The sequence below is a fragment of the Exophiala oligosperma genome (assembly GCF_000835515.1).
Source record: "Exophiala oligosperma strain CBS 72588 unplaced genomic scaffold supercont1.1, whole genome shotgun sequence".
Classification (NCBI taxonomy): Eukaryota; Fungi; Ascomycota; class Eurotiomycetes; order Chaetothyriales; family Herpotrichiellaceae; genus Exophiala; species Exophiala oligosperma.
The window spans coordinates 1,137,444-1,161,448 of record NW_015622818.1 but is presented as its reverse complement, the minus strand read 5'-3'; the positions used below and the strand labels follow the sequence as shown (position 1 = coordinate 1,161,448).

Genomic DNA, 24,005 nt, shown 5'->3' with positions numbered 1-24,005 from the left:
CGTACCTACCCTGAAGCACAAGGCTGGTTTTTTCCCCCGGTCAAACGGGACGTCGCCCTGTTCAAGCGACCGGCCGCCGACACGGTCGCCACCTCCCCGGCCACGGCGTGGCACAGCTCCACCTTGACGCCGGCGCCCAGCAGGACCGAGATCCAGAGGCGCTGCGTGTCGCTCAGCCGGTCGTTGGCCGACTTGACCTCGACGAAGACGACCTCGCCGCCGCCGCCGCCGCCCCCGGCGTCCCCGGCGTCCCCGGGCCCCCTGACCCTCCACAGGACCAGGTCGGGGACGCCGCCGCCGCGGCTCTGGTACTCCTGGGCCATGACCAGCATGACCGTGGCCAGGGCCTGGCCGTCCCAACAGGCCACGCACTCCAGCAGGTCCTCGCGCTCGAAGCCGTCCCACCTCACGCCGACGACGCACGTCCGCCTCTCGTGGTTCTCGTCCCACACCCGCCCGACAATCTCCGCCGCCTCGCCGTTGGAGATCCGGTTGGCCCTCGCCAGGATCTCGGGCACGCGGCTCGAGAAGAAGCTGTCCGTGTGCAGGTCCAGCGGGCACGTCTGGTACGCCGTCTGGAACACGTTGGGGATGTAGGGGTCGAAGAACAGAATGTCGTAAAACAACAGTCCGAAAATGGTCCGGAGGATCCCACCCTCGCTGTGGTACCCCTTGTACCCGAGCACGCGGCGGTAGTGGGACAGGCACATGGCCTCGACGCTGACAGACTCGTTGGTGTCGAGCGTGTCGAGCCAGATCGTCTTTGCACCCGGGCCGCCACCGCCACCGGTGCTAGGTTGATGTACGAGGGTAGGCGGTGGTGGTTTGCTCGCGCCCACGCTTGTGGTTGTCTTTCCTCCTTCTCCTCCGGCCTTGTCGTCATTGCTATCGACATCCGCGACGAGAGCATTTGCGCTGGACTTTCTGGTATTGCTGCTGCCGAGATTCCTCGATGGCTCGTCATCTTTCTCGATCTTGACGCCAACGACATCCCGTTCAAAGGGCTTGGCGAGTCTGACGTGTCCGAAATCATGTTGTTCGCGGACCGGTATACGTAGCGCTCTCTCGAGCTTCTTGACCCGCTTCTGCAGGTCGTAATGGTATATGATGTGGCATTCCTTGTCCTGGAGACCTTGCTCGCACGTGGAAAGAGCGACTCGCTTCCAATGCTTTTTGTTGGCCTCCAGGCTTCTACCGTCAGAGGGCAACAGCGCGTGCATGTAATGTTCCTCGAGCAGAGCCTTGCGCTGGTACCATGCACCGCGACGGGAGGCGTGAAACAACCGCTGGTCAAGGAGCTCGGTGAGGATCTCGTGCTCACGAACGTGTTCCTTGAAGCGCGCGAGGGGCTGGAGACCTTTGTGGACGATGCGGGTGTAGACCCAGGCAGGGCTGAAGCGGCGAAGGTACGAACCCTCGCCAGATTCGTACAAACGTTCTTCCTTTCTCTGCTCTTCCGCAAGGAGTATTTTCCAGCGGGGATAGACGGCTTCGAAGATCTTGAGGACTTCTTCGAGCGATTTACGACCCGGGGTGCCATTGAACTCGAGGATGTTGTCCACTTTGAACTGAGTGCGCAGGCTGGCTTCGAATTCGAGCAAGAGTGTTCTTGACTCAAAAATAGTCGTGGACCGGCTGACGATGTATTCGGGAAAGTTGCGACGCGAAATCTTTGCAAGAATGAGCGTCGTCAGACTCTTCTCCGTCCATTCAGTGCTACGGTAGAAGACGAGATGGACCCGTTCGAAGAGTTTCAATGGCGTCAGGGAAAGTCTGATACAACGCCCTGTTCGGTTCAGAATTTTTTTCGTGAAATGTGCATCTCGATTCTTGATTGTTGGAGTTCTAGACCCAGATGTCTGGTCATCGTCGTCGTCATCGTAGACCGACTGTGTATCCTCGGACATGACGCTCACGCCACTGTCCTCTGTATCTGTACGTTTCAGCTCCTTGAAGCCCAGACCTGTCTGCTTTCCACTTGTACGGCGGAAGTTCCGCAAGAGCTCACGCTTGTTCTTGCCTTGCACCTTCGCTTCCTTTGCCAGAACCTTGAGCTCGTCAAGCAGGAGAAGACTACTCGCCTCGTCCAGGGTTGTGATATGGTCGGACGAGCATTCTGCAAAGGCGAATTTCTGGCCCAGCACAGTGTCCTTGTCCGGTTCCAGCTCGCCAGCATAGATTTCGGGCTCGGCTCCATCGGCAGGAAGAGGTCTCTCCTTCTGCAATTCCAGCACCGCTGCGTCGACGTCAGCCACGTCGCTGTAATACTGCAAGTCTTTGACTCGAAACCATTTACTGGTCTTTCTCAGGAACAATCTGACGTATAGGTACTGAGCTTCGTAGTTCAAGTCTCGCCAAATCCTGAACAGGCTGTGCTCGGCTTCATTGAAGAGGTGGCCCTCATCCTCCAGTACAGTATCGAGTGCGAGATTGAACGCATCGACGTAGATGGAGCTGCGCCCTCTGACCCAACTTCTTGACTCCAAACGAGACGAGCTTGTGCTCTCTCCGTCCTTTGCTTCCCGTTGTTCAACATACTCGCTCGCCTTATATGCCTCATAAGCCTCAATGGCTTCTTCATCCGTCTGAACGGGAGGAAGTGCCGCCTCTAATTGAGTGGTTCTGAAGTCTGTTGGTAGCTTCACGCCGCCGTCTTCTTCTGTATCTTGTTCTTCATCATCTTCAGAGTCAGGGATTTCATTTTTGATCCGCTGCTTAGATAGAAGCTTTCTGGGAGAGATTCTCTTTGGGCTGGATGGCCCTGTCTTGGTACGCTTCGCTGCAGGAGAGGGAAAATCATCGTCATCGTCCCAGCGGCTAGAGGCAGGATGAGGAATACGAGTGCCCATCAAGCTGTTGTGTATCGAGGGAGACTGAGATTCAAGAGCCATTGGCACCGGCTCAGCCCATCTTGTGTTCCGATGCTTGTCCAGAAGTTCTTTGTACAATGTAATAGCCAGAGATTCCTTAATGGTACACGTCACTACCACTGCGGGGGCCGAGCACAAAATAATTCCATTAACGCCTCGAGACGCGTTGATAGACACGCGAAGTCACGGGGCTGAGGGCTTCAAGGGGCTTTCACATTCCCTGAGATATAAAAGAAGACACTCAGTAATCTGGTCAACTATGTGCTATAGTATATTATTTATCCAAACATTTGCCTAATAAATTCCAAGTGGCCTCATAACGTCGTAGATGATACTCTGTATCTTCTTCAAATCCAAAATGAATGATGATAGTTCTCTGTAAATCCGGCTTCAATCCTCGCAGATACCCTTTTCCAAGGCCGCCAACGCTGCCTCATATCTTCCAGGAGAATGATCACCAAACATGTCTCGGCCAAATCTCAGTTCTCCAAATCGAGTCTCAACGTCACGCACCAATTTGAACTGGACTCTCGTTGCAGGCCGGCCAAGAGCTCGATACAATTTCTCAGTTCGGTCGTCTTTGGTGTCATCAGGACCGAAAACGGCTTCTCGAGCGACATTCGGATCCAACCTGTCAAACACTCGCGTAGTCTCGACCACAAACACTTCACCAGGTGGAACAAGCTTGTCGTTAACCATCGATGCTCTTAGCGTCTTCAACGCGGACCAAGCCCAGGTGTCTTCACCCAGACCATCCCCAGCCATGTTTTCAGGTGGAGGAGGCCCTTTGGGGTTATTGTAAAAAGAAGATGCTACTGCGTTTCTGATGCGTTGCCATACTCGAGTTTTCAGAGCTCCTAGCGCGTCTGTGGTGTCCGATTTGAGATGGAGGGCGACAGTGCGAAAGTCGTGAAGTATACCGAGAGAGAGGCATGGAACAATATCAGCATGGTTGACAACTGTCGTGATCAAGCCTCTGGTGGCCACACGGAGGAGCTCAGACATGCACGCTGGAGTACCATAAGCATAGACGTGAATGGGTCGGCCAGCTGGCAAACTGATCGGTGGGATATAGGATGAAAAAGGGTCATTCGAGGTCTGACCGGTGAGCAGCTTCGGCTTGTTTCCGGTGACAAAAAGAGTTTTCGAACCGTCAAAGGATGGTTCAGAGATGAGTATAGCCAGAATGGCGGCGACAGCACCGCCCAGAGAATGTCCACAGAGAACGAGGCCATAGTCGGGGTATTGTTCCAGTGTTGCTCTAATTGTCGCCATCACGCGGCTTCCACTGCCACCTAGTAGTCGCCTGGCCGAAGCATGGATGCCCTTGTGTACTTTATAGCGTTGTCCTTGCCAGAGTAAGTCATCATAATCGCAAGTCATGTCTGTCAAGACATCCTCGAATCCAAGAGTACCTCGACAAGTCAAAACAACTGCTTTCGAGTCGTCATCAATAGAAATAAAGTGAATTAAAGGTGATATTGCCGAGGGCGACCAATCTGTATTACCGGTCACACCTTTTGGATCGTAAAAAGAAGATAGCAAAATTGTATCCGGTGGCAGTCCTGTGTGACTGGAAAAGGAGTTGTGTTCATGATGTACGTCTAAAGTCATAAGGTCCGTGGCGTTGCTGAGTTGTCCTTCGGCCGAAGTGAGGCCCATGACTCGCAGAAAATTGGACCCATACGAGGCGGATGCAAATCTGGCAAACCGTCTGACTGTCCTGACCATATGACGATCAGGAAAGATGCCGGGCACTTTGCCATCAAGGATAAGGGCATTAAGGATATTTTGATTTTCGTAAATAGATTTTCGTGGAATTGGCGTCTTCGGTGCCAGTATGATTGCCTCAGCCGAATCTTTTGTCGCCATCGAGTAAAGACTGGGTACAAAAGATCGCGATCGAACATGATGAGCTGTACCATTTGCAGAGTCAATCCTAGACGATGTCTCGTCCAGCGCAATGGCAAGCTCAGAATTCGTCTTGGTGATGCCACTCACGACTCGGGCGTGGCATCTTGTAAAGGTAGGAGACCCTGGCCGGCTCTCGACCGAATGGATCGAGTATGTTTCGGTGGTTTGTGATACAGTTGAGTCCCTCCTTCGATCATGTACTGCAAAATAGCTAGATGATGATTCCGTTTGAGTGGTTCGCTGCAAACCTGGACTTGTCATGGGAGAATGGCCATGGCTTAGAAAGCCAAAGTGTTTTCGCGGCGTGGTGTCACCACGAACTGCTGAAGTTCCTCGACGTGCGGAGTTTGAGGCCGGTATTGATGTATGAGGTTTTCGCTGAGGAAGACTTTTGTGAAGATCCTTGATGGCCGTAGAAGACTGGCTGGGGCTAAGAGTCCTGAGGGCCTTTTTAATCACACCTCCTCTATCACCCTTGTCCTCTGGTGAAGGCTTAGATTTCCTGTTCTTGACCAGTGGTACACGAGTTATAACGTTGGTGGCAGGAGGTGAGTTTTCACGGGGATTTGGACGTCGGCTCTTTTTCTGGTTGGCAGTTGTCGCCGGGGCCTTAGGGGGAGGAGTCGGCGGCCTAGATGACTCTACAGTCTCAACGTCATGTTCTAAGTCCATGACAGCAGGATGGTCAGTCTGAGAAGATTCATCCACCATCGTTGTCGGCTGAGGCAACTTCATCATGAATACATCATCATGTTCAAGCTGATCCCTCCTCGCTTCTTCGTCGTTGGTGAGGCGCAATTGTTCCGCAGCAGAAGGAATGTCTGTGCTGTTTGATCTCTTCAGGGCTGTCCGGAAGATGATCGTCTGCTGAGGTCCTTCAAGAGAGCCAGAAGCGGAGGCTTGGTGATTCAGTCTCTCCGCTACCATGACCGTCCCAGGTGGAGGGTCGATTTGCGTTGTATCCGCACCATATATATCCACCTTGATGGTTTTCGCGGTGACTGTCTCCGAGGTGATAGTAGCTCGAGCACCTGCTGGCAGCTGTCTCTCAATTCGCTCTCTGATTTCTTGGTCGGTCAGGTTGGTATGGTCTTGCGGTGACACCGCCATTGCAGAAGCGTCGAATAAGGTCCCTCTTTCTATTGCCTCAAAATCCTCTTCATCGTCCGGAGAAGAAAAATTCATGGCAGGCCCGCCACCGGCGCGATGAATGCTGATCATGTCTTTCCTCCGAGTACCCACAACATCTGCCCTGAAACCCTTGTCGTCGATAACGGCATCCCAAATGGTTTCTTCACCGCCAGCGTTCCTAAAGTCGAGTTCTGTCTTGCGCCTGCCCCATCTTTGGAGCATGACGAAACTCACGGTCCCGACGATGAGATCCATGTACGAAGCGACTTCCGCACTGTTGGCAGACTCTGGTTTGCCGAGCTCGTCCCTGATCAAAGTTATGATAGCAGCGACGGCACGAGAAGACTCCGTTGAGCCAAGAACGGCATTCAGGGTGGACAGCCCTTGAATGGACAATGCGGATATCGAGTTCATGGAAGCCTCGGTCAGGTAGAAGCTCGTTGACGCCACAAAGGAGATTGTCGAGATAGCTGAGTACAATGCGGATATCTAGATCTGGTCAGTTCGTGTGTTCGATAGTAGCGGACTCTCATTTGCGTACACTTCTCTCCAGCAAGTTCTCTGCCTCTGCCCTCCCAAGTTCTCCATTGCTCCTACTAGAAACATCCCTCCCGGCCGCGATGAGCACCGTCTCGAGAGCGCTTCTGCTCACAGACAGAGTTTTCATCGTCGCTTCTCTTCCTGCGTATAGTCCCCATCCTCCTATTTTTGTGCCAGCACGAACGTAGAACGAGGTCAGGCCGGTGATACCGCTCACGACCGCGGCGGCAGGCGCAGGCAACAAAGTTCTTCCCTGCGGCGACTGGGCAAGGACGATCTCGTCATGACTCGAATCAGATTCCTCGGCCGAACCATCGCCCTTTTCTTCGGTGCCAGGCTCTTGATTTCTATACCAGAACATCGCGTTGGGAAGAGGAAGCATCCAAGGAGGAAAGCGGTGTGGAAGGCGAAACGGGTGGCGGCGTCACGTCGTGCTCCATATGGACTCAAAAGGACACCGAGGGGAACCGGTACGCGGTATCGGAAGCGTTGGGAAGAGGTAGAATATGCAGGTACCCGTCAGCAGTGTACCTGGCACTGCTGGGACAAGGAGGAAGATGTTGGTAGGGGTGTATCGCCGGTTCTAATCAGAAGGTGACGTTTTGTCACATGCTAAAGCCAACACAGCACAGGCTAAACGGAGTACGACATATGCCGATTGTTATAGGCTGACAACGCAATTGTAAGTACAGATACGGAGTACAACGCACGAAAAAAGGCTACGTAGCAGGCGGCAACGAGAATCAGGGGAGAGTTCTTCCAAATGTACATAGTATTTTCATTTGCTCCGTAGAGCCCATCGCTTCAATTATCAATGTTTGTAACAATGCTAATGATGCCCTTTCCAACTCCATGCTAATGATGATGCTCCAATACCCCCGGGAGCCCTAACAATACAAGGTACTGATGTTGTGTTTGTCGTTTTTCGTAATAATATCGTCGTAATAATGGCATGGTGGAGGGTCGTCAGTCCTCCATTTCCAATTCACCCAGGCCGAGAATTGCCTCCTAGACTCCCGCGATGTACGCATCGGCAGGGATTTGGCCCTGCGCCTTTAGTTGGGCGAAGTTCGCCATGGCTGTTTGGTAGTCCCAGTTGTTTGCAGATAGGCAGTTTTCGACCCACTGCATTTTCAATTTCGTCTCGAAGCTGAATTGTAATCCCATTTGCTCCTTGAGAAGGACGTCGGCAGGCTTGTCTGGGGTGGCGACCCCGAAGGTCGAGCCAGGAGGAAATTCTGGGTGTGCCTGTGTCGGCTCTGTGCCAGGCTGTGGTTGAGGTTGGACTGGTTGTACGGCACCACCACCGAAAACTGGTTGCTGTGGCTGCACGTCGACGGCAGCATCATTCTGGATTGGTTCGTTGTTGTAGAATTTGAGGTTTGGGTACAATTTGAGTAAAGTGTTCAGGGTGTCGGGTTTGCTAGCGACAGGGTTGCCACTGAGGATAATGTGTTGCAGGTTTGAGAATTGGTTCTTTCTGAACTTGAGAGCCTCTAGGTCTTGTAGGGCGTTGTTTGCGAGATCGAGGTTTTGAATGTGAGGAAAGGCATTTGCCAGAGGTAGTGTGTCGTGGATGGTCTGAAAATAATTGTCTCGCAGGCTGACGCTAAGCACTGCTTCTTTTCGCTTTGGTAATGTTTCCCAAATTCTGCTTTCACAAAGAGCAAAAATTGCTTTGTAGAGCTTGGTGGGTTCGCTGACTACGAGGCCGGCGTTGATAAGGTCAGGTTCTTCACTGAGAAGATTGAGAATGAGGTGTTTGTCTCCAGCGTTGTATCTCTTGTGGATCACGGAGACGATGATATTTTCGACCTCAGCTGTGACAGGGTCGTTGGTGCGACGCGTGTCTCTCGTATTAGGTGGCTGATAGTTTCGACCGGGGCCTCGTGGACCGCTAGGTGGCTGAGATGATTGATTCTGGAATTGTCCTCGAGGACCAGAAGGTGGCTGTGAAGGGCCGTTGTGAAATTGAGGGCGAGATGGTTGTGACACTCTGCTCCCAAATGATGTGTTTTGAGGTGATTGGGTGTTTTGAGATTGAGCATTCCGTGGAGGCCGTGCTTCTTCGACAATAAGCGAGGATCCTCCGAATTGAAAACCGTTCAAATGAGTAAAGCGGCTCTTGTCGGCTTCGTTGACGGTGATGATGAGCACAGCGCGTCCAATCAATTTATTTGATAGAATCTGTCTGCTAGATTTTCTTTCGAGGAAGGCAAGGAGTGCATCAAGACCCTGATCCTGCGAGGTCGTAGCAATTTTGCTGTTTGCCCATCCCTTAACGGCAAGCTGGGTTGTCGCCATTGTGAACGAACGTCTGAAATTTTCGTGTAATTGGAATGTCTGACTGAATGGTGCTTCGGTAATGTCGAGTAAAATTGCTTTTAGATAAGATCGAGACGCAATCGAGAGAGTGTGATGATATTCGGAATGAATAGTCGTAAATCGGTTGACTTGAGAGAGTGTGTGGTTGTTGGCTGGACTTTCGATAGAGGTTGATCGGTGAATTGGGCGAAGAAGTGTGGTGGTTTTGTAAGATCGAGGGTCCCGTTTTCAAGGTCACGTGCTAGGCAGAGCGGTGTCCCCAATCATCTCCAGCCACCGAAGATCAATGGAACAAGCCTTCAATGTTGTCTTCACAGTGGACACCGCCCATTACTAAGTCCTGGACGGAGCATGACTACGGAGCGTTACCACTGTCTTGCCCTGTTTCTCCGGAGTGAATGCTCCGTGAAGAAAAGTGAATGTGAAATACTGGGTACGGAGGTACATTCCTGACCATTCATCAACTCTTAACAAAGACCACGGAATCGTACCACCCATGCCCAACAAGGGTCGAATGGCCTGAGCAAGGCGTCGGCAGTGCGGCGGAAAAGTCTATGGACAATTCTATCGAGCATGTGCTCTATCTTCCGGTGGAGCAGGGCTCGTTGCTTTGCTGCCAAATCTACCAATGCCTCCAAACCCTCCCAAATCTCGCTTGAAGAACTTGCCAATGTTCTTGAGGTTCTCATTCAACTTCGCACCGGCCTCTCCCCCAGAGAATCCACTTTCGCCTGGTGCGTTGATGGCTGGCACACCGACGGGAGGTGGACTTTGTGCTCCGTCTCTGGGCGTACCAATGCTTGGACTGCTGAATCGATCAATGATAGCATTCCCAAATCCAGACGCATCGAACTTCATGTTGGCTGGAAGGTTAGCAGTGCTGAGCGATGCTGCGGCAGAATTACCCAATGCGGACAAGTTGTGTAAGGCTGCTGCCGGAGCGGAGGATGGCATTGGTGCCACACCTGATGTCGAAAGATTCATCGGGGTCATCAAAGGGGATTTCTCCACCAGTGAGTCTTTATAACGAGGGCTGAATTTGTGCATCTGAAATAACTCTACGAGATGATTCTGATCCGCTTTCGTCTTGATTCCTTTCAGTTCGAGGATTTTGCGGAAGTTCGCTTCAGAGAGATCAGCAATGTGGATCAAATACGCCTGTACCAAAGCTTCAGGCGGCGAAGGTCGGACCTGAAGTGTCTTCAGCAATGGTTCGATCTTGCCAAAGGCTGCCGTGACGCGTTTTATGAACAGTGTGGGTGGAGTGCCTGGCAGAATGTGACTCAAGGTGTTTCTGATTTCGTGAGTATCAAGCAGCATCTGTTCGGCACCGCCTTCAGAGATCGGTCGGCATTGCGCGATATTCGAAATGTAGGTCGAAGCAAGAAGCTCCACCAGGTTGTCCGCGAACGCTCGCGCATATTGCTGTTTGTGCAACATCCCTAGAATCTCCCCAGACCGGTCCTTGATGCGGCTTTGAAGTCCGGTGATGTAGGAGCTTTGGTTCTCACAGCTCTCAATCTTAGACCAAGCGGTATTTCTCATCTCTCTCCAGCTGGGTTCAAGGTCGACCTCGACTCGTCGCACTAAGCCTCGAACAGCTGCACTGGCTATGCCCATGAAAGCGTCTGCTTGGCTTTGTAGATCCACGCTGTCCCTGAGATTCTCGTCGATGCGACTTTTGATCTTTTCTTCCAATGAGTTGGAGGTGTTGAAGCAATAGTCGGCCGTGTTCAGAACCAATATGACATCTTCCACGGTTGGAATTCTAGACGGCGTTCCTCCTGATGACTTTTCGGAGATATGAAACAACAGAACTTGCTGTGCATACTGGTCTAGATAACGTCCGAATACTTTAGACAGTTCCAATAACGGTTGGCCAGTCGAGAGCTTTGCGCATTGAGACAATGAATGTCGATAAAAGTTGAACAATTCCGTCGACGATGGAATCACCTGCTGAGAAGAAAATTCCTCATCTGCAAGCCTTGTAGGCCTCTGCTTATATTGAGGCAATAAGCTCGCCAATTCTTTGTCCTGAGCATCTACCCAGAGACTCAAATACGGCTCAAACGCGTCCGATATGGGTTGTCCGAACAAGGGCATGTCGTTGCTAGAAGTCACAGTATCGATTGATGTTCTGGAAGATCGATTGAAGCGTCTCTCTAGACCGTGTTCGAAGTCCAGAGTTTGTTGGAGGCAAGATAACAGCAGCTTGACATCAATCGTCTGGCCGTTGCGTGTGGTTCTGGATAGAATGCCTTTGTAATCGTCGCGGGTACCCTCTGCAAAGACATTTGCAAGTACCTCATTCACACGCCAGTGAGAAGGGAAGATGGCGGCATGGTCTTCATCGTAGACCTTCAGCGTCTTTTTAAACCACGCGTACCTACGATCAATGTTGTCCAGCGAACCAGCCTCCTGATCTCCCTTAAAAATATGTCTATATTGACGTAGTTCCGTGTTGCAGTACCATGTAACTAGGCGGGATCGCGCGGCATCACCGAGAGCGTCCACCACCAAGCATGCTTCATGCAAGAGACCTCTTTTCTGAGCCACCTCCTCCTTGGTGAAAGTGATCTCGAAATCTTCGCACACCTGTTCCAGAAGTTCTCGTTGGATATCAGCAACATTCCTGCTAAGAGTAGCGATCTGGTCTATTGAACGGTACGACTTGAAATGCGCCATGAGCTGGATGACGGCTTGAAGCAGTTGGGCACATTCTCGATATTGTTTCGTCTTGCTCAATGCTCGTAGTTGCTCATAGGCAGTTGTCAGCATTTGAAGCCTCTTCAGGGCTGTCATGGATAGAGTCAGATTCTTCTTGGTATTGTCCAACTGCTTGATATCCGCTGTCATCTCGGTTATGTTGCGTTCAGTCTGCAGGGCTCTTTCACGGACACTGTCGATCCGCTCAAAAAGATCAGCCAGTTCTGCCTTTGTAGCTTGCATCCGTAGCAAGCATTCTGCGTTGGCTCTGACTTGCTCGTCCTCGAGGAGATCGATTTCATGGTCGAGGTCATCTTGATAGGCTTGCAGTATTTGGTGCGTCTGGCTGACAGAGGAAAGGGTGGAGGGATGAGAGAAGATCTGATTTAGGTGTTCGATCGGGTCATACTCGTCTGCACATATCAGACACACGCGCGATATGGGCCAGAGTGAGATGACTTACCTGCGTCCAGGAGATCTACCTCCGACTGTGTCCCATTCATGTGGACTGCGTGTCTTGAACCCCAAGTTGCACCGCTTTTCACAGCATAGATTCCGATCGCTCATATCCAGCAGGGATGCAAAGTCAGAGACAGGAACACAAATCAGAAGACACTCCGGCACGAAACTACTCGACTCAGAACTTTGATCGGCCTTGAATAGTGGGCGAGTATCTGTCACGTCTCACTCCCCGAGACATGTCTGCGGTCACAAAGATTCCTGCCGCTTTAATGACCCAGAGGAGTCCAGGTGTTCTAGGTGGCGCCACAGGCCGCATGTTCAGTGAACGACGGCACGATGGGCAATTTAGGAATAACCTTCTCAATGCCTCTTGTGAATATATAACTCTTTGATACTGACCGCCCAACAAAGATAACCCACCTATATATCGCCTTCTAGAGCTCCCTCTCACTCGTTCTGGTTCTTTTTTTCCACTCTTCCTTCAAAATCTCCCCGGCCCAACCGCTGCTTTCCTCATCGTCAATGTCCACAAATCCTTCAGGAACAACTGCGTAGGCTCGCCCACTGATAGTGGCGTCAGTAGCGAATGTTGTCGCCACATTCACACAATCGTTCACACTAGCAAATGAGAATCCACTTCCAGGTGTTATGCCCAAGGATGCCATCTCGACAAGTTTGGTATGCACCAGGGGTGTATCAATCCAGAAAGGTGCTACAAGGTTGACTCGCACATTCATGGAGGATGTGGTGTGCCTAAGCCCTCGAAAGATTCCCCGAACACCAACTATGCCTAGTGTTAGCGACCGCTTGCATTGTTGATAGTGCTGTAACAGTAGTTGACAAGCTCCATGCTGAACGTGAGGTTGGGCAAAGCTTTTTGACTTACATTTTGCAGCATTGTAGTCTGTATTTCCAGGCATATCAGAGTATCCGGCGAGAGAAGATACGAGGATAAGTGACTTGGAGAATGACTCTGCTGATGGGACCTTCGAACGAAGACGCATGTAGTACAGGGCTAACCAAGAGCTCTTGTACACTCCCCCTAAGTCAACTCGGATCGCGCTGCCTCGAGGTCTCGTTGGTATATCGCCTGGACTTAAGGATGGTGCGTGTGCCGCGAGCACTTGGTCCACCAAACTTTCTCGATCACCTTCGACTCCGGCAAACAGGCCGGCAACATGGAGTGTTTTGCTCGGCCCAAACGAAGCTGCGTGCTTGAATGCCAAAACGCTAGACAGCCAATCCGTTACATCACAATGTGTGTAAGAAACATGGCAGCCTTCGAGTCGAAGAGCGTGCGTGATATGCTCGCCAGGGGCATCTTGAATGTCGGCGATGGTCACATATGCACCGGCTCGAGCGAAGTGCGTAGCAGTTGCTAGTCCGAGCCCAGAAGCCCCTCCTGCAGTCTATGTTAGGCTTCATCTCATCATCAATCGGGTTACAGGCTCAAACTTACCGGTGATGATCACCGTCTTGTCTCTCAGAGCCGATGCGTCGTCGAGTTCGGGCATCTGGAGATTCTTAAATCTTGAAGTCTTATAAGAATAATGCCTTCAAAACCTGACATGTAGCAGTGGTCTATCACAAGTCAAGATCTTGCTTCAACAGAGAACCGCGTTGGAAGAAGAAGAACAACAGCAGCATGAGGGCGCAATTCCACCGGGTTTCCAGAACATCCGGATATGCGTAAAGCATTCTGACGCCTTGGACGATCATGAGCCAGACGATGAAACCACGGCATCAGAGCCTCGAAGAACCAGTAGGCGGTCGAGGCAGATCGTTTTGGATCAATTCATGCCCTTAGCCGAGTTGCGTGGGATTAGGTAAGTCAGGCGTATCAGCGGGCCTCCGAACATCCGTCGACGGCCGCACAGATTCCACTTCCACTTTTATCATCGCTCAGCTTTTGTTCATCCAATAAGTGAAGCATTTCTTTTTCGCATAGTACTGCACACATCGACTGGTGATCTTCACTGCTGCGATATTTAGTGCTATGAAAGGTGGGACGCACGGTAAAGACGCTCTCGAACCTGGGAGAATATTGACCTTCCAAGCTAGTCCGATAATGGCTTGGCTCGATATTTTTCCAAGGAGGAAAAAGCGTCCCTATCGTTTTATTTTGTTACTGTTTGATGCAATTTCTCTACAGCTTCCACCTTGACCGCAAGTGACCGCGTCTATCGTTGGTGTCGGAATATAGCACCATGACATAAATGAGAACCAACGTTTCTACCCACTCAAGGACCAAAGTCCTCTCCGACCCGCCGCAAATCTGGCACCTTTCACTCTAGGGCGAGAATCTGGTAAGCTAACTACTCTCTTCCCATCATGAACACGCTTTTGCCTTGGGCCTGTGGCCTTTGCGTGATGAACAAACGAAACCTTATGGCATTAGGAAGAGCCGGAAAAGGATGTCGTGGAATGTAACACATCCTGCAGTTGGAAGAGTGTATCGTCAAATGCCTTTTCTATCCTGGAATTGTGTCCTGACGTCGGTGCTTAGAATGGTTTTACTGATATTTCTACTCTTTTGATTTATTCTCTCTCCCATTGTGATGTGGATGTTAGCTGACAGCTCAAAGAAGTGCTAGGTAGGAGATTTCAACGTTCTTCGCTGCTGGCCCAGGTGGGAACGTAATGCTTAAGAATTGCTTCGCTATGAATGTGTGGGAGAAGCCAGGATCATCGAGACCTTCAAAGACATACCTACCATTCCATGGTCAGGCCGGATATGAAGTGAAGATAGGAGAATACGTGCACTTGTGAGATAGACAAAAAAGTTCATACATCAATACATATATCATGCTAACCCTGGTGCATTTTCTTTATCCTCGCGCTCCCTTCATACAGTCCTCGGTCAATGGCCGCTGCGACAGTTAACGTGCCTCCAATAACAGCACAGACGCCGGTCAGGAAGCTGGCAAATGTCTTTGGTCTGGCCTCTCGGTTGATCACTTTCATAGGACTGATATCATATGAGAAGAAAACGCCGGGTATCCCACCATGAGCATGTAAACGTTCCTTATGACCCTCTGCTGCATCAGAGCCTCCACTCAGTGACCTCTTGTGGCTTGTAACAGAGTACTGATGTGTCTCGATACTGCCTTGGCTGCCCGCCCCGCGCCCTTGCATGCCCAACGGGATAAGATCGCTCAAGCTTGAGTGTTGTTTCATGCTCCGGTCTTCGTCCCAGCCCAATGGCAGATACGACGTCGAAACCACCTTGATGAAGTACATGAAATTGTACGCCACCTCATCGGTATCCTGCCTGTGGCCATCCAGCGGATTCGAGTGGTGGTGATCGCTCCATTTCGCCGCTGTCTCGTCCGGCAGCTGTGGTCCGAAACGTAGCGAATGTATCTCGTGGGTGAATGTATGTCCACCCTCGACGGGTGAATCGAAGTAGTTGTTGAGGTCGTGGACGTGCATGTTTCCGTTGCTGAAACTGCGCCCTGGTGCAATGTGGAAATTGCCAACCACTTTGTTGACACGGATGGCACCCTCAATCCTGCAACCCTCTTGCCTCTGAGCGTCTAGTCGTTCACCATAACCCTCCCGCTCACACTGCTCGACGCCCTCACCTCGCCCAAAGGCCCAGCTGTTTGCGGCATATGCTTCGCGTACCTCGTCGCAGGTATTGCAGCACCCAGGCTTCTTCGCATTCGGTGGCGCAGGTGCCGAATAACACGAGCCACAATAGTCTGGGTCGAGATGTGTTGCTGCGTCCTGTTCGTGTAGAACAAGAGCAGTGGTGTCGATTACCCTCGAGCCTTCCTTGTAAGGCGACAGCCTCACTTTGTTCACTCCATGCACCACCCCAGTCTGTTGTTCGCCGGACACATCCATAACATCGAGCGTAAGCAGCTCACAAGGTATTCGAGGAAAGGTCATGTTGAGATGTATCTCCATCTTTTCTCCTGTAAAAATGGCACCATGTCAGCGATGAATAGGTAAGTGTCCACGCATGTCCCGGCATACCTCTGCCTTTATCCACGATCAACTCCGGTTGTACCAAGATTTTTCTGTAGTCTGCCCATTCACCCAGTATGAGATATATGATGATGACAATGGACGCTATCGTGACAATGCCACCCGATGTGGTGCGTACTCGGGCATCTTCGACTGTTTTGGTGAAGGCGTCAAGCCGCGTGAACCGCGACTTGGCTGGCATTGTGAGAGACTACTTACAGAGGAGACCGCGCACAGTGTGCTTGATCTGCCTCTGGAGTGTGAATTCCGGTCAGAAAGACTACGAAGTAGTACTATGACGCGTGCAAAACTATCAAACGTGGTGAGGCAAGCATAGTCGTCCCAGTGTAGACTTTGAAAATAGTGGACAGCATGTTCGATTGCATAGCCTAAAAAAGCCCCCTGTATCGGGGAATTCACAAGCATCAATAGCAACTAAGTGACCCTTGCATGCAACGCTCCAATCATGTTTGGTAGCTGCTCGGGGCCCTTTCTACCGAGCTTTCATTCACCTACTGTACGGTACATACAATATGTCTCCAGCATGGAGTGCAGTTGTACTACAACCACCCGGAGTTGATGTCTCGCGAATTCGACTATCTACCAACCGAAAATACCTGGCGAGCTATTCTGGGACCTATATGTAATCTTCGCCCCTTTTCTTTGCTCTCAAAATATGCGGTGAATGGCTGAGGAAAAGAAAAGCTACAACTAATATGGTCAGGCATACAGACTCATAGTCGATATAGTAAAGGTGCTCAGGATCTAAAGGTTCGTGAGACTATTGAGCTCGTGGAATTGGAACAGTCCGATTATTATTTGATGCTATAACATTTCTCAAGGCGGCTCACTGGTTGCTATTGACCATACTCGCACAATAACCACGAACTTCGTGATACATGTCTGAGTCCAGAAAACACGCTTTGCAGATCATGCTCAATCCGCACACTCAGGACAAGTCCATAGGCTGTACGGACACCGGTTGCTGCACAAGCGTTTGAGCTGATAGCTGTATGGGCTGTTCCTGGTTTTCAATGCCGTTTGAGATTCCCTGACCACCGTTAACGCTCTTTGCTCGAGGAACAACGTCGATAGTATCTGAGATTGTGTTTCCGGTAGGTTGTGGTAGCGTCTTGAGTGCTTCGGCGGAGACCACGCTGCCATTCATGGTGTTTCCATTGACAAGCTGTTCCTGCGGTGCTCCAGGGGGAGTTTGTCCTGGATTCGCTTCGCCTCCTTCTTTGCCCTTCCTGTACCTCAATTGGACCACCAAACTCTCCTGTGTGTTGTCGTCCTCACCCATCTCATCAGGCTCTAGCGCTCCATCACTCATGTCGTTGTCGTCGTCATCATCATCATCATCATCCTCGTCCTCCGCATCGAAGTCGGGCTCCGACTCGTCGGGCTCATCTTCATTTCCACTCCATTCCTTCCCCGAAGATTGTGCTTCATCACTCTCTGAATCTCCGCCATTTGTATACCGCTCGCCTACAGCCTTCACCACCCGACCCGATCTTGATTGGCGAACTCCACGTGTTGGTGCAGACGCAGGCATGTCCTCACTTGTCTCCGTAAAATGGCCTTCCCCGGTAGCTCGATCTAGTTCCCTGCGTTGATCGACAAGTATGCTCTCACCGTACATACCGCCAACTCTTGACTTGACCTGCCTTCCGCTCGCGGTGACGGTGGGGCCGTTGTCTGGTGGCATAGACATACGCCTAGATGGTCGACTTGACCATCCGTCCGAACCATATTCATCGTCCGAATATGTATATCGCATCCTCTTTCCTCGTGTTCGTCCTTCATAGAGGGAGAATCCGGGCTCGGGTCGGGCAAAGGCGGCTTTTCGAGCCAGACGATATTCGCGACGTTTGCGCTTCTGTAGTCCCGTCAGTGATAGAAACTTCATGACGATCGTTATCATACCTCTTCACCCGCCTCAAACCGAGGCACTGCGGCCCTCAATTTGTCGCTATTCAGTTTCGAGTTCTGGGTATGTTCCTCGGCGAATTTATCCGCTAATGTAAGCACTTCTGGAATCGAACCAGCAACACTGAACCAGGTGTTTGTCTTTGCAGTTCTTCCATCATTTTCTCGGTAGATTCGGAAATAAGAGTCGTCCAATCCTTCAACCAGCCAATATTTGCGCCGCCATTGATCTGAGAACCATGGTTGCACGCTTCTTGGTTGGTTTTTGTCGTCATCGCGTCGCGTCTGTTTGTAAGAGTCTTTGATGAGACCTTGAACGGTTTCAGACGAATTCAATGTCCATAGTATGAGGGCCTTCAGCAGATTCAACTAGGGTTCTGTAAGCGACACTGTACGTGTTAGCAATTGGGGAGCGTACTCTCTCTTCTGGTGTCATATTCCTGAAATTCTTGCCACCATGTATTGGGTTGATGCCTTTCCACACAGTGGGCCATTGATCTTGATTCGACGAGATCGCGTCTTCCAGAGCTCTTGTGTAGTGACCGCGTCTATAACGAACATTAGTCGAGCTGTCTGCATGAATCGTCTTTAACCTGGCGATGTACTAACTCGACATCTTTCTTCCTATTCAACACGAGCCCCAACAATGCGCACAGTAATTTTTCCACAAGTTCATCAGGGAGTTCACCAGAAACTCCTCTTTCAATGTCCTGAGGCCCGAGTGCTGTGAGATATTTGGGGAAAGCTTCGTGGAAGCGGCTGGTGAACATAACAATGAACGCAATCGCGTCATTGTCGGCAAGAGTGTACTCGTGAGGAGGAGAAGGGGCTCGCTTGGGAGGTGGTTCTGGGGACTCGGCCTTGAGTGTAGGTTTGAAGTAGCGACTTATACCGACAGGTTTGGACATCTTGCGGACCATCTCCTCATCTTCTGAAGAGGGCGCGGATGAGAGGGAGGAAGAATCCGAGTCAGCCATGGTGGTTGTAGGGGATGAGTAACGCGATTGTTGGGACGAAAGAAAGAATTATAGAAGTCACAAAGGTGAAGAGTACGCAGGAGCGGTCTAGGAAACACCCTGAATGCTAAATTGACTTGGCGCGTGCGAGTCACGCGTTGAACTATGCGATAATTCGACAGATGCAGTGTATTTTCGACCTAATTCTCTGCGGCAAGTTCGCAGGTAGAAAGCCTTGAGCCCTGGCCGTAGCCACTCTACTCATGCATCTCATCAACACGTCATTGCAAGTTGTCGCAGTTGAACGACCTTCCCAAGCCGTGACTTGCTTCGCGGGTGTTCCATTTCGAAAATCGCGCCTGTGCCAAGCATGGACATCTGTTGCTTGCAACCAGACATTCCAAGCGTATGCGCATCCGCTCTGCTATCATTGTCCCGTTCCATCGCCATTGAGGTGAAATCTTATCTCGAGCGCCACCGGTTGTCTTTGATTCCGGAGGTGCATTCGATGAATAGCCATGATCTGCCACTTTAAGCCTCTGGCAAACTCATTCCAACCCGAGAGTGCTGCGGGGTTCTCCGCACAGAGTAGAACATTCGTAAACATGATCGTAGTCATCAATCTCTGTGAAAATCAGGTATGCTGCTGAATCATGTGCTGATGAAGATACCCATTCCAGGGTTGGCCGCCAACAGAAGCGCAGTAGCGAACGCTCGATGAGGCAGTGCAGATGTAGAAGTCATCGCTTCGTGATCAGAAGCAAGGCAACTGAGGTAATTAGGATTGCAACCTAGCATTGGGCGCCTTATTTCTGTTCCATCCATCACTCACAATGCAGTGAACCTACCTTTGAACGGAGACAAAACCCGTCGCAGTGCATGGGAAACCCTGACGAAGAGCACTCTAGCTCAGATTACCAGCACTGATTAGGTGCTATAACTTTAGGAAACCCATGTGACTGTGCCGCACACTTCTTTCATTGCAGTGAAAGATTGTGTTGTGTGGTAATTCGTTTTCTGATGATTCGATTCGCAGGATCGACCAAGCCAATAGACGTGCTTTCGGGAAGCGCCCAATTGATAAAGATGTATCCATCCATCAGAAGATACTCAGAAGAACCAGTTCAACTCTGAAACAAGGCGTAACGTCACACTCTGAATCATAAAGATCAGGTGGGATGCAGGATATTCGGAGGCTTTGAGCCTTGTCACTTGACTTACCTGACCGGTACAGGGGAAATATTCGTGCGCGGCGGAACAGACTGCATTTAAGCATTGGAATACGAAGCGATCTCTGGAATGTCGGAGACAGTCACAAGGTTAATATAATTCGATATGACAATTGACGTCTTGCTGCGGATGGCTGAGGTCTATAGGAGGTCTGTAGAAGCTGAAAAGCCAAGGATAGTCTGAGCTTGGCAATATTCACGTGACACAACTAATGCCAAGAGTTGGAAGTGGCAGTTGTTGCCCACAGGTGGAAAATTGGAAAGTGCGCAGTTGTACAACTCTCAATCCACGACCTCATTGCCGTCCCGTCCTGACAACACCGTTGCAAAGTAAGTTGTCGAGCATTCTGTATCGCTTGGACTCGCTGACTTTCGCAGGATGGGTCGAGTTATCCGCAACCAGCGAAAAGGCCGTGGGAGCATTTTCAGTTCGTCGTCGCACTTCCCTTCATTCGATCTCTCACTAACCTCGTATTTCCAGCCGCTCACACTCGCCTCAACAAGGCCCCAGCCAAGTTCCGAACTCTCGACTACAGTGAAAGACATGGTTATGTGCGAGGTATCGTGAAGGATATCATCCACGACCCCGGCCGAGGCGCACCTCTCGCCAAGGTAGAATTCCGCGATCCTTACAGCTTCAAGAAGCGAGCCGAGACATTCATCGCAAACGAAGGCCTCTACACTGGACAATTCATCTACGCCGGAAAGAACGCATCGCTGAGCATTGGTAACGTCCTGCCTCTTGGTCAAGTTCCCGAGGGTACGGTTGTCTCCAACGTCGAAGAGAAGATCGGTGACCGCGGTGCTTTGGGCCGAACATCTGGCAACTATGTTACCGTTATTGGACACAACCCAGATGAGGGCAAGACCCGTGTCAAGCTGCCCAGTGGTGCGAAGAAGGTCATTCTCAGCTCGGCCAGAGGCATGATTGGTATCGTTGCAGGAGGTGGACGAACAGACAAGCCAATGCTGAGTATGTGGTTCTGAAAAAATTTCCACTACACCACGATTGCTAACAATATACCCACAGAGGCATCTCGCGCGAAGCACAAGTTCGCTGTCAAGCGAAACTCCTGGCCCAAGACTCGTGGTGTTGCCATGAACCCCGTCGACCATCCTCACGGTGGTGGTAACCATCAGCACATTGGTAAAGCCTCAACCATCTCCAGATACGCTGCACAAGGTCAAAAGGCTGGTCTCATTGCCGCCAGAAGAACTGGTCTGCTCCGTGGTACCCAGAAGACGAAGGACTAAACGTGACGATTGCATGGGGGTGCGGAATTCGGCGTCATTGTATTATGGTCACCTGGCGACTTGCAACATAGTCTTGAAAGGAGGTCAAAGAATCTGGCAAGTAGGAGGCCAGCGCGTGGAAAAATCTATCGGAAAGACGAAGCTCATGAATGCCGAGATTTTGAGTGGAATGATACCAAGTTTCATCAATACGTCTTTTCCATTGACACTGTTTGTGGAGGCAGACATAGCCAAAAAATCATCAAATCCGTAGTTAGATGCAATCCAAAAGTGACCGATCTCTGGGTGTCGTAATTTCGTTGAAGACTCGTGGCGCCATGCGGACTGTCGAGCAATGAAAATAGTGCTCGGCAGGAACACTGCCAATCGACGTCAAGTAAAATATGGCAGTCCAGACTTTGCCATTCTGGTGGCGGCTCAGCGTGTTTGGCGTGGGTTTTGTCTCAGAGACACAAGCACCACAAGGGTTTGAAGTCAGGGGTAAGAGGCACGAACCACTGGCGGTTGGACCCTAATGGACGAAGGTTGCGCGTCACGATCGCCGCTTCCAGCGTTATCTAAAGCTGTTTCTTCAACGGCCTGTGGCTCGTTTTGTTGGAGGAGTCCGTCTTCTTCCATGTTTAGGCCTGTAAGCGCAGACACTCGTTTTAAATCAACTTCTACCCTGGCGCTGCTCCCTCCGGCTCGCCTGACTTTCTTTTGGTCGCTTGTTCAGCCCTTGTGCCGCCGCATTCCAGTTAAAAGACCGCGAGGGGTCAGATCAGCCGGAGTCTCCGTTCGCTCTCACGCACTCGCTCACCGCGCAGCACAATTCTCGTCTGCATAATTTATCGTTGTATCATCATATTATCAGAGTATCCTTCGCTCTTCTCGTTCCTTTATCCCCACCACCACCACATTACTATCAACCTTGACGCGACACCATCGCAACCATGAATGTGAACAAGAAGCTGGATCGTTTCAAACAATGGGCTGGAGAGCGCATGGGAGGAGAAGTCAAGACTAATGTGTCCGACGATTTCAAAGCGCTGGAAATAGAGATGGGCCTGCGCCAGGAAGGTGAGCAACACCGCGTTGTTACGACAGATTTGCGCTAGGAGACGAGAAACTAACCTGTGGTATTTAGGTCTGGAGAAGATGCAGAAATCCATGACCGGATATGTAAAGGCAATCTCTAAAAGATCTGAAGTAGAGGGCAAGGAGAAAACGCTACCAATCACCTACCTGGGAGGAACCATGATAGCGCATGGAGAGGATTTTGAGCCTGATTCCGATTATGGACAATCGCTCACCAGTGAGTGTACCTCGACATTGGCCTCGGAATGACGCTGACAGTTACAAAGTGTTTGGCCGGACTCAGGAGAGATTGGCTCGCGCGCAAGAAACATACATCATAGCTGCGACGAACTCATGGCTAGAGTCCCTAGAAAGGTCACAAGTTCAGATGAAAGAATTCCAGGCTGCTCGCAAGCGGCTCGAGACAAGGAGGCTTGCATATGACACATCGTTAGCGAAGATGCAAAAAGCGAAGAAGGAGGATTTCCGAGTTGAAGAAGAACTGCGGACCCAGAAGGCGAAATACGAAGAGTCCGCAGATGATGTCCAACGAAGAATGGAGGAAATCCGTGAATCCGATCCTGAATGTGTTTCAGATCTAGCAGCCTTCCTTGACGCTGAATTGGCATACCACGACAAGTGCAGAGAAGCATTGTTGCAATTGAAAAACGAGTGGCCGGCGAGGTAGGTACATGATTTCTCCTTTAAGCCCGCCTACTGACATTGTCGCACAGATCGCAACAATACAGAGGTTCCCGTCCTAATGCTCGGTCCCGCTCCAACACGGTCCGCTCTTATACCCAATACTTGGAACCGGCTGAGGAAATGACTCCCGTTGTTGAAGTACGGCCATCCATTAAGTCAAGCCGCTCTCAAACAGCTCGTTACGGCGAACAGTTGTATGACCACTCGCCACGTCCGGCTTTTAATAGATCAACTACATACGATGGTGGGCGAGATTTGTCTCCTGCCAACATGGCCCGCATTACACGGGTTCCAAGCGATTCCCTGATGATTCGAACGGCACGTTCACAACTCCGAAACGTTGAAGAACAAGATGTCTTTGCGGACGATTCGGGCTCTTATACAAACAGCAGTCCTGACCATGGCTATGGAGAACAATCAGTCTCGCCTGCTACATCGCATGGAAGTGGCTCATTCACTCCGCTCAAAAAGAGCAGCGGACCCCCTCCGCCACCACCATCTCGTGCAAAGAAGCCCCCTCCACCTCCAGTACCTGCCAAGCGAACTCTTCTGACGTAGAAGAGGGACCTGAGATAAACTTTGCTGTTAATGAATTGGAAGATTTTGGGTAGCACCGGCAGTATGGTGTTGGTTGGATGCACAGGATTCTGCAAAGCACATGGAATAGGAGGTGCCGTATCATGGATGGAGTTTTATGTACAAGAGGCACTAAGTGGTGTATTGCTCCCAAACATATAAGTGATGACTTCCCAAGCTCAACACAGCATTCTTAACCTAGGATCAATTCTGGCAAGACGTGCCCCAGTATCTGTCTATACAGTAGTATCAAACAGCATATGGAATATGCAGACGTAGCTGGAGACGGAGTTGCGCAAAACCAAGAAAATCACGTGACTTTAAAGCGGCAAAAGACATCGGCTTGGCGTTCCGCTGTTTGAATGGCCGCAACTTGCGAA

General features: G+C 50.8%; 9 protein-coding genes across 9 annotated transcripts; 2 read left to right on the top strand and 7 right to left on the bottom strand.

Annotated features, from left to right (window-relative positions):
• Nucleotides 1–5: 5 nt before the first annotated feature.
• PV06_00401 (uncharacterized protein) lies at nucleotides 6–2,891 on the bottom strand (the record flags this gene model as incomplete). The annotated part of the gene is made up of 1 exon (XM_016400899.1): nucleotides 6–2,891. One exon carries the CDS (start codon nucleotides 2,889–2,891, stop codon nucleotides 6–8), a length of 2,886 nt encoding a protein of 961 aa, XP_016267952.1.
• A 188-nt stretch (nucleotides 2,892–3,079) lies between these two features.
• On the bottom strand, nucleotides 3,080–7,006 carry PV06_00400 (uncharacterized protein). The gene is made up of 2 exons (XM_016400898.1): nucleotides 6,457–7,006; nucleotides 3,080–6,404 (listed from the first exon to the last, which is right to left on the bottom strand). Exons 1-2 carry the CDS (start codon nucleotides 6,835–6,837, stop codon nucleotides 3,261–3,263), a joined length of 3,525 nt encoding a protein of 1,174 aa, XP_016267951.1. The 5' UTR covers nucleotides 6,838–7,006; the 3' UTR covers nucleotides 3,080–3,260.
• Nucleotides 7,007–7,463: 457 nt separating this feature from the next.
• PV06_00399 (uncharacterized protein) lies at nucleotides 7,464–8,759 on the bottom strand (the record flags this gene model as incomplete). Its single annotated transcript, XM_016400897.1, has 1 exon — nucleotides 7,464–8,759. The coding sequence occupies one exon, from the start codon at nucleotides 8,757–8,759 to the stop codon at nucleotides 7,464–7,466; it is 1,296 nt and encodes a 431-aa protein (XP_016267950.1).
• A 585-nt stretch (nucleotides 8,760–9,344) lies between these two features.
• Nucleotides 9,345–11,989, bottom strand: PV06_00398 (uncharacterized protein; the record flags this gene model as incomplete). Its single annotated transcript, XM_016400896.1, has 2 exons — nucleotides 9,345–11,899; nucleotides 11,950–11,989. 2 exons carry the CDS (start codon nucleotides 11,987–11,989, stop codon nucleotides 9,345–9,347), a joined length of 2,595 nt encoding a protein of 864 aa, XP_016267949.1.
• Nucleotides 11,990–12,307: 318 nt separating this feature from the next.
• PV06_00397 (uncharacterized protein) lies at nucleotides 12,308–13,925 on the bottom strand. Its single transcript, XM_016400895.1, has 3 exons — nucleotides 13,408–13,925; nucleotides 12,835–13,350; nucleotides 12,308–12,732 (listed from the first exon to the last, which is right to left on the bottom strand). The coding sequence occupies exons 1-3, from the start codon at nucleotides 13,460–13,462 to the stop codon at nucleotides 12,383–12,385; spliced, it is 921 nt and encodes a 306-aa protein (XP_016267948.1). The 5' UTR covers nucleotides 13,463–13,925; the 3' UTR covers nucleotides 12,308–12,382.
• A 798-nt stretch (nucleotides 13,926–14,723) lies between these two features.
• PV06_00396 (uncharacterized protein) lies at nucleotides 14,724–16,264 on the bottom strand. The gene is made up of 2 exons (XM_016400894.1): nucleotides 15,930–16,264; nucleotides 14,724–15,868 (listed from the first exon to the last, which is right to left on the bottom strand). The coding sequence occupies exons 1-2, from the start codon at nucleotides 16,120–16,122 to the stop codon at nucleotides 14,757–14,759; spliced, it is 1,305 nt and encodes a 434-aa protein (XP_016267947.1). The 5' UTR covers nucleotides 16,123–16,264; the 3' UTR covers nucleotides 14,724–14,756.
• Nucleotides 16,265–16,712: 448 nt separating this feature from the next.
• PV06_00395 (uncharacterized protein) lies at nucleotides 16,713–18,872 on the bottom strand. Its single transcript, XM_016400893.1, has 4 exons — nucleotides 18,459–18,872; nucleotides 18,268–18,397; nucleotides 17,847–18,218; nucleotides 16,713–17,799 (listed from the first exon to the last, which is right to left on the bottom strand). Exons 1-4 carry the CDS (start codon nucleotides 18,824–18,826, stop codon nucleotides 16,870–16,872), a joined length of 1,800 nt encoding a protein of 599 aa, XP_016267946.1. The 5' UTR covers nucleotides 18,827–18,872; the 3' UTR covers nucleotides 16,713–16,869.
• A 1,268-nt stretch (nucleotides 18,873–20,140) lies between these two features.
• Nucleotides 20,141–21,590, top strand: PV06_00394 (60S ribosomal protein L2-B; the record flags this gene model as incomplete). The annotated part of the gene is made up of 5 exons (XM_016400892.1): nucleotides 20,141–20,188; nucleotides 20,255–20,364; nucleotides 20,413–20,462; nucleotides 20,516–21,007; nucleotides 21,065–21,590. 5 exons carry the CDS (start codon nucleotides 20,141–20,143, stop codon nucleotides 21,286–21,288), a joined length of 924 nt encoding a protein of 307 aa, XP_016267945.1. The 3' UTR covers nucleotides 21,289–21,590.
• A 297-nt stretch (nucleotides 21,591–21,887) lies between these two features.
• PV06_00393 (uncharacterized protein) lies at nucleotides 21,888–23,824 on the top strand. The gene is made up of 4 exons (XM_016400891.1): nucleotides 21,888–22,347; nucleotides 22,415–22,582; nucleotides 22,632–23,028; nucleotides 23,079–23,824. The coding sequence occupies exons 1-4, from the start codon at nucleotides 22,221–22,223 to the stop codon at nucleotides 23,605–23,607; spliced, it is 1,221 nt and encodes a 406-aa protein (XP_016267944.1). The 5' UTR covers nucleotides 21,888–22,220; the 3' UTR covers nucleotides 23,608–23,824.
• The last annotated feature ends 181 nt before the right edge of the window (nucleotides 23,825–24,005 follow it).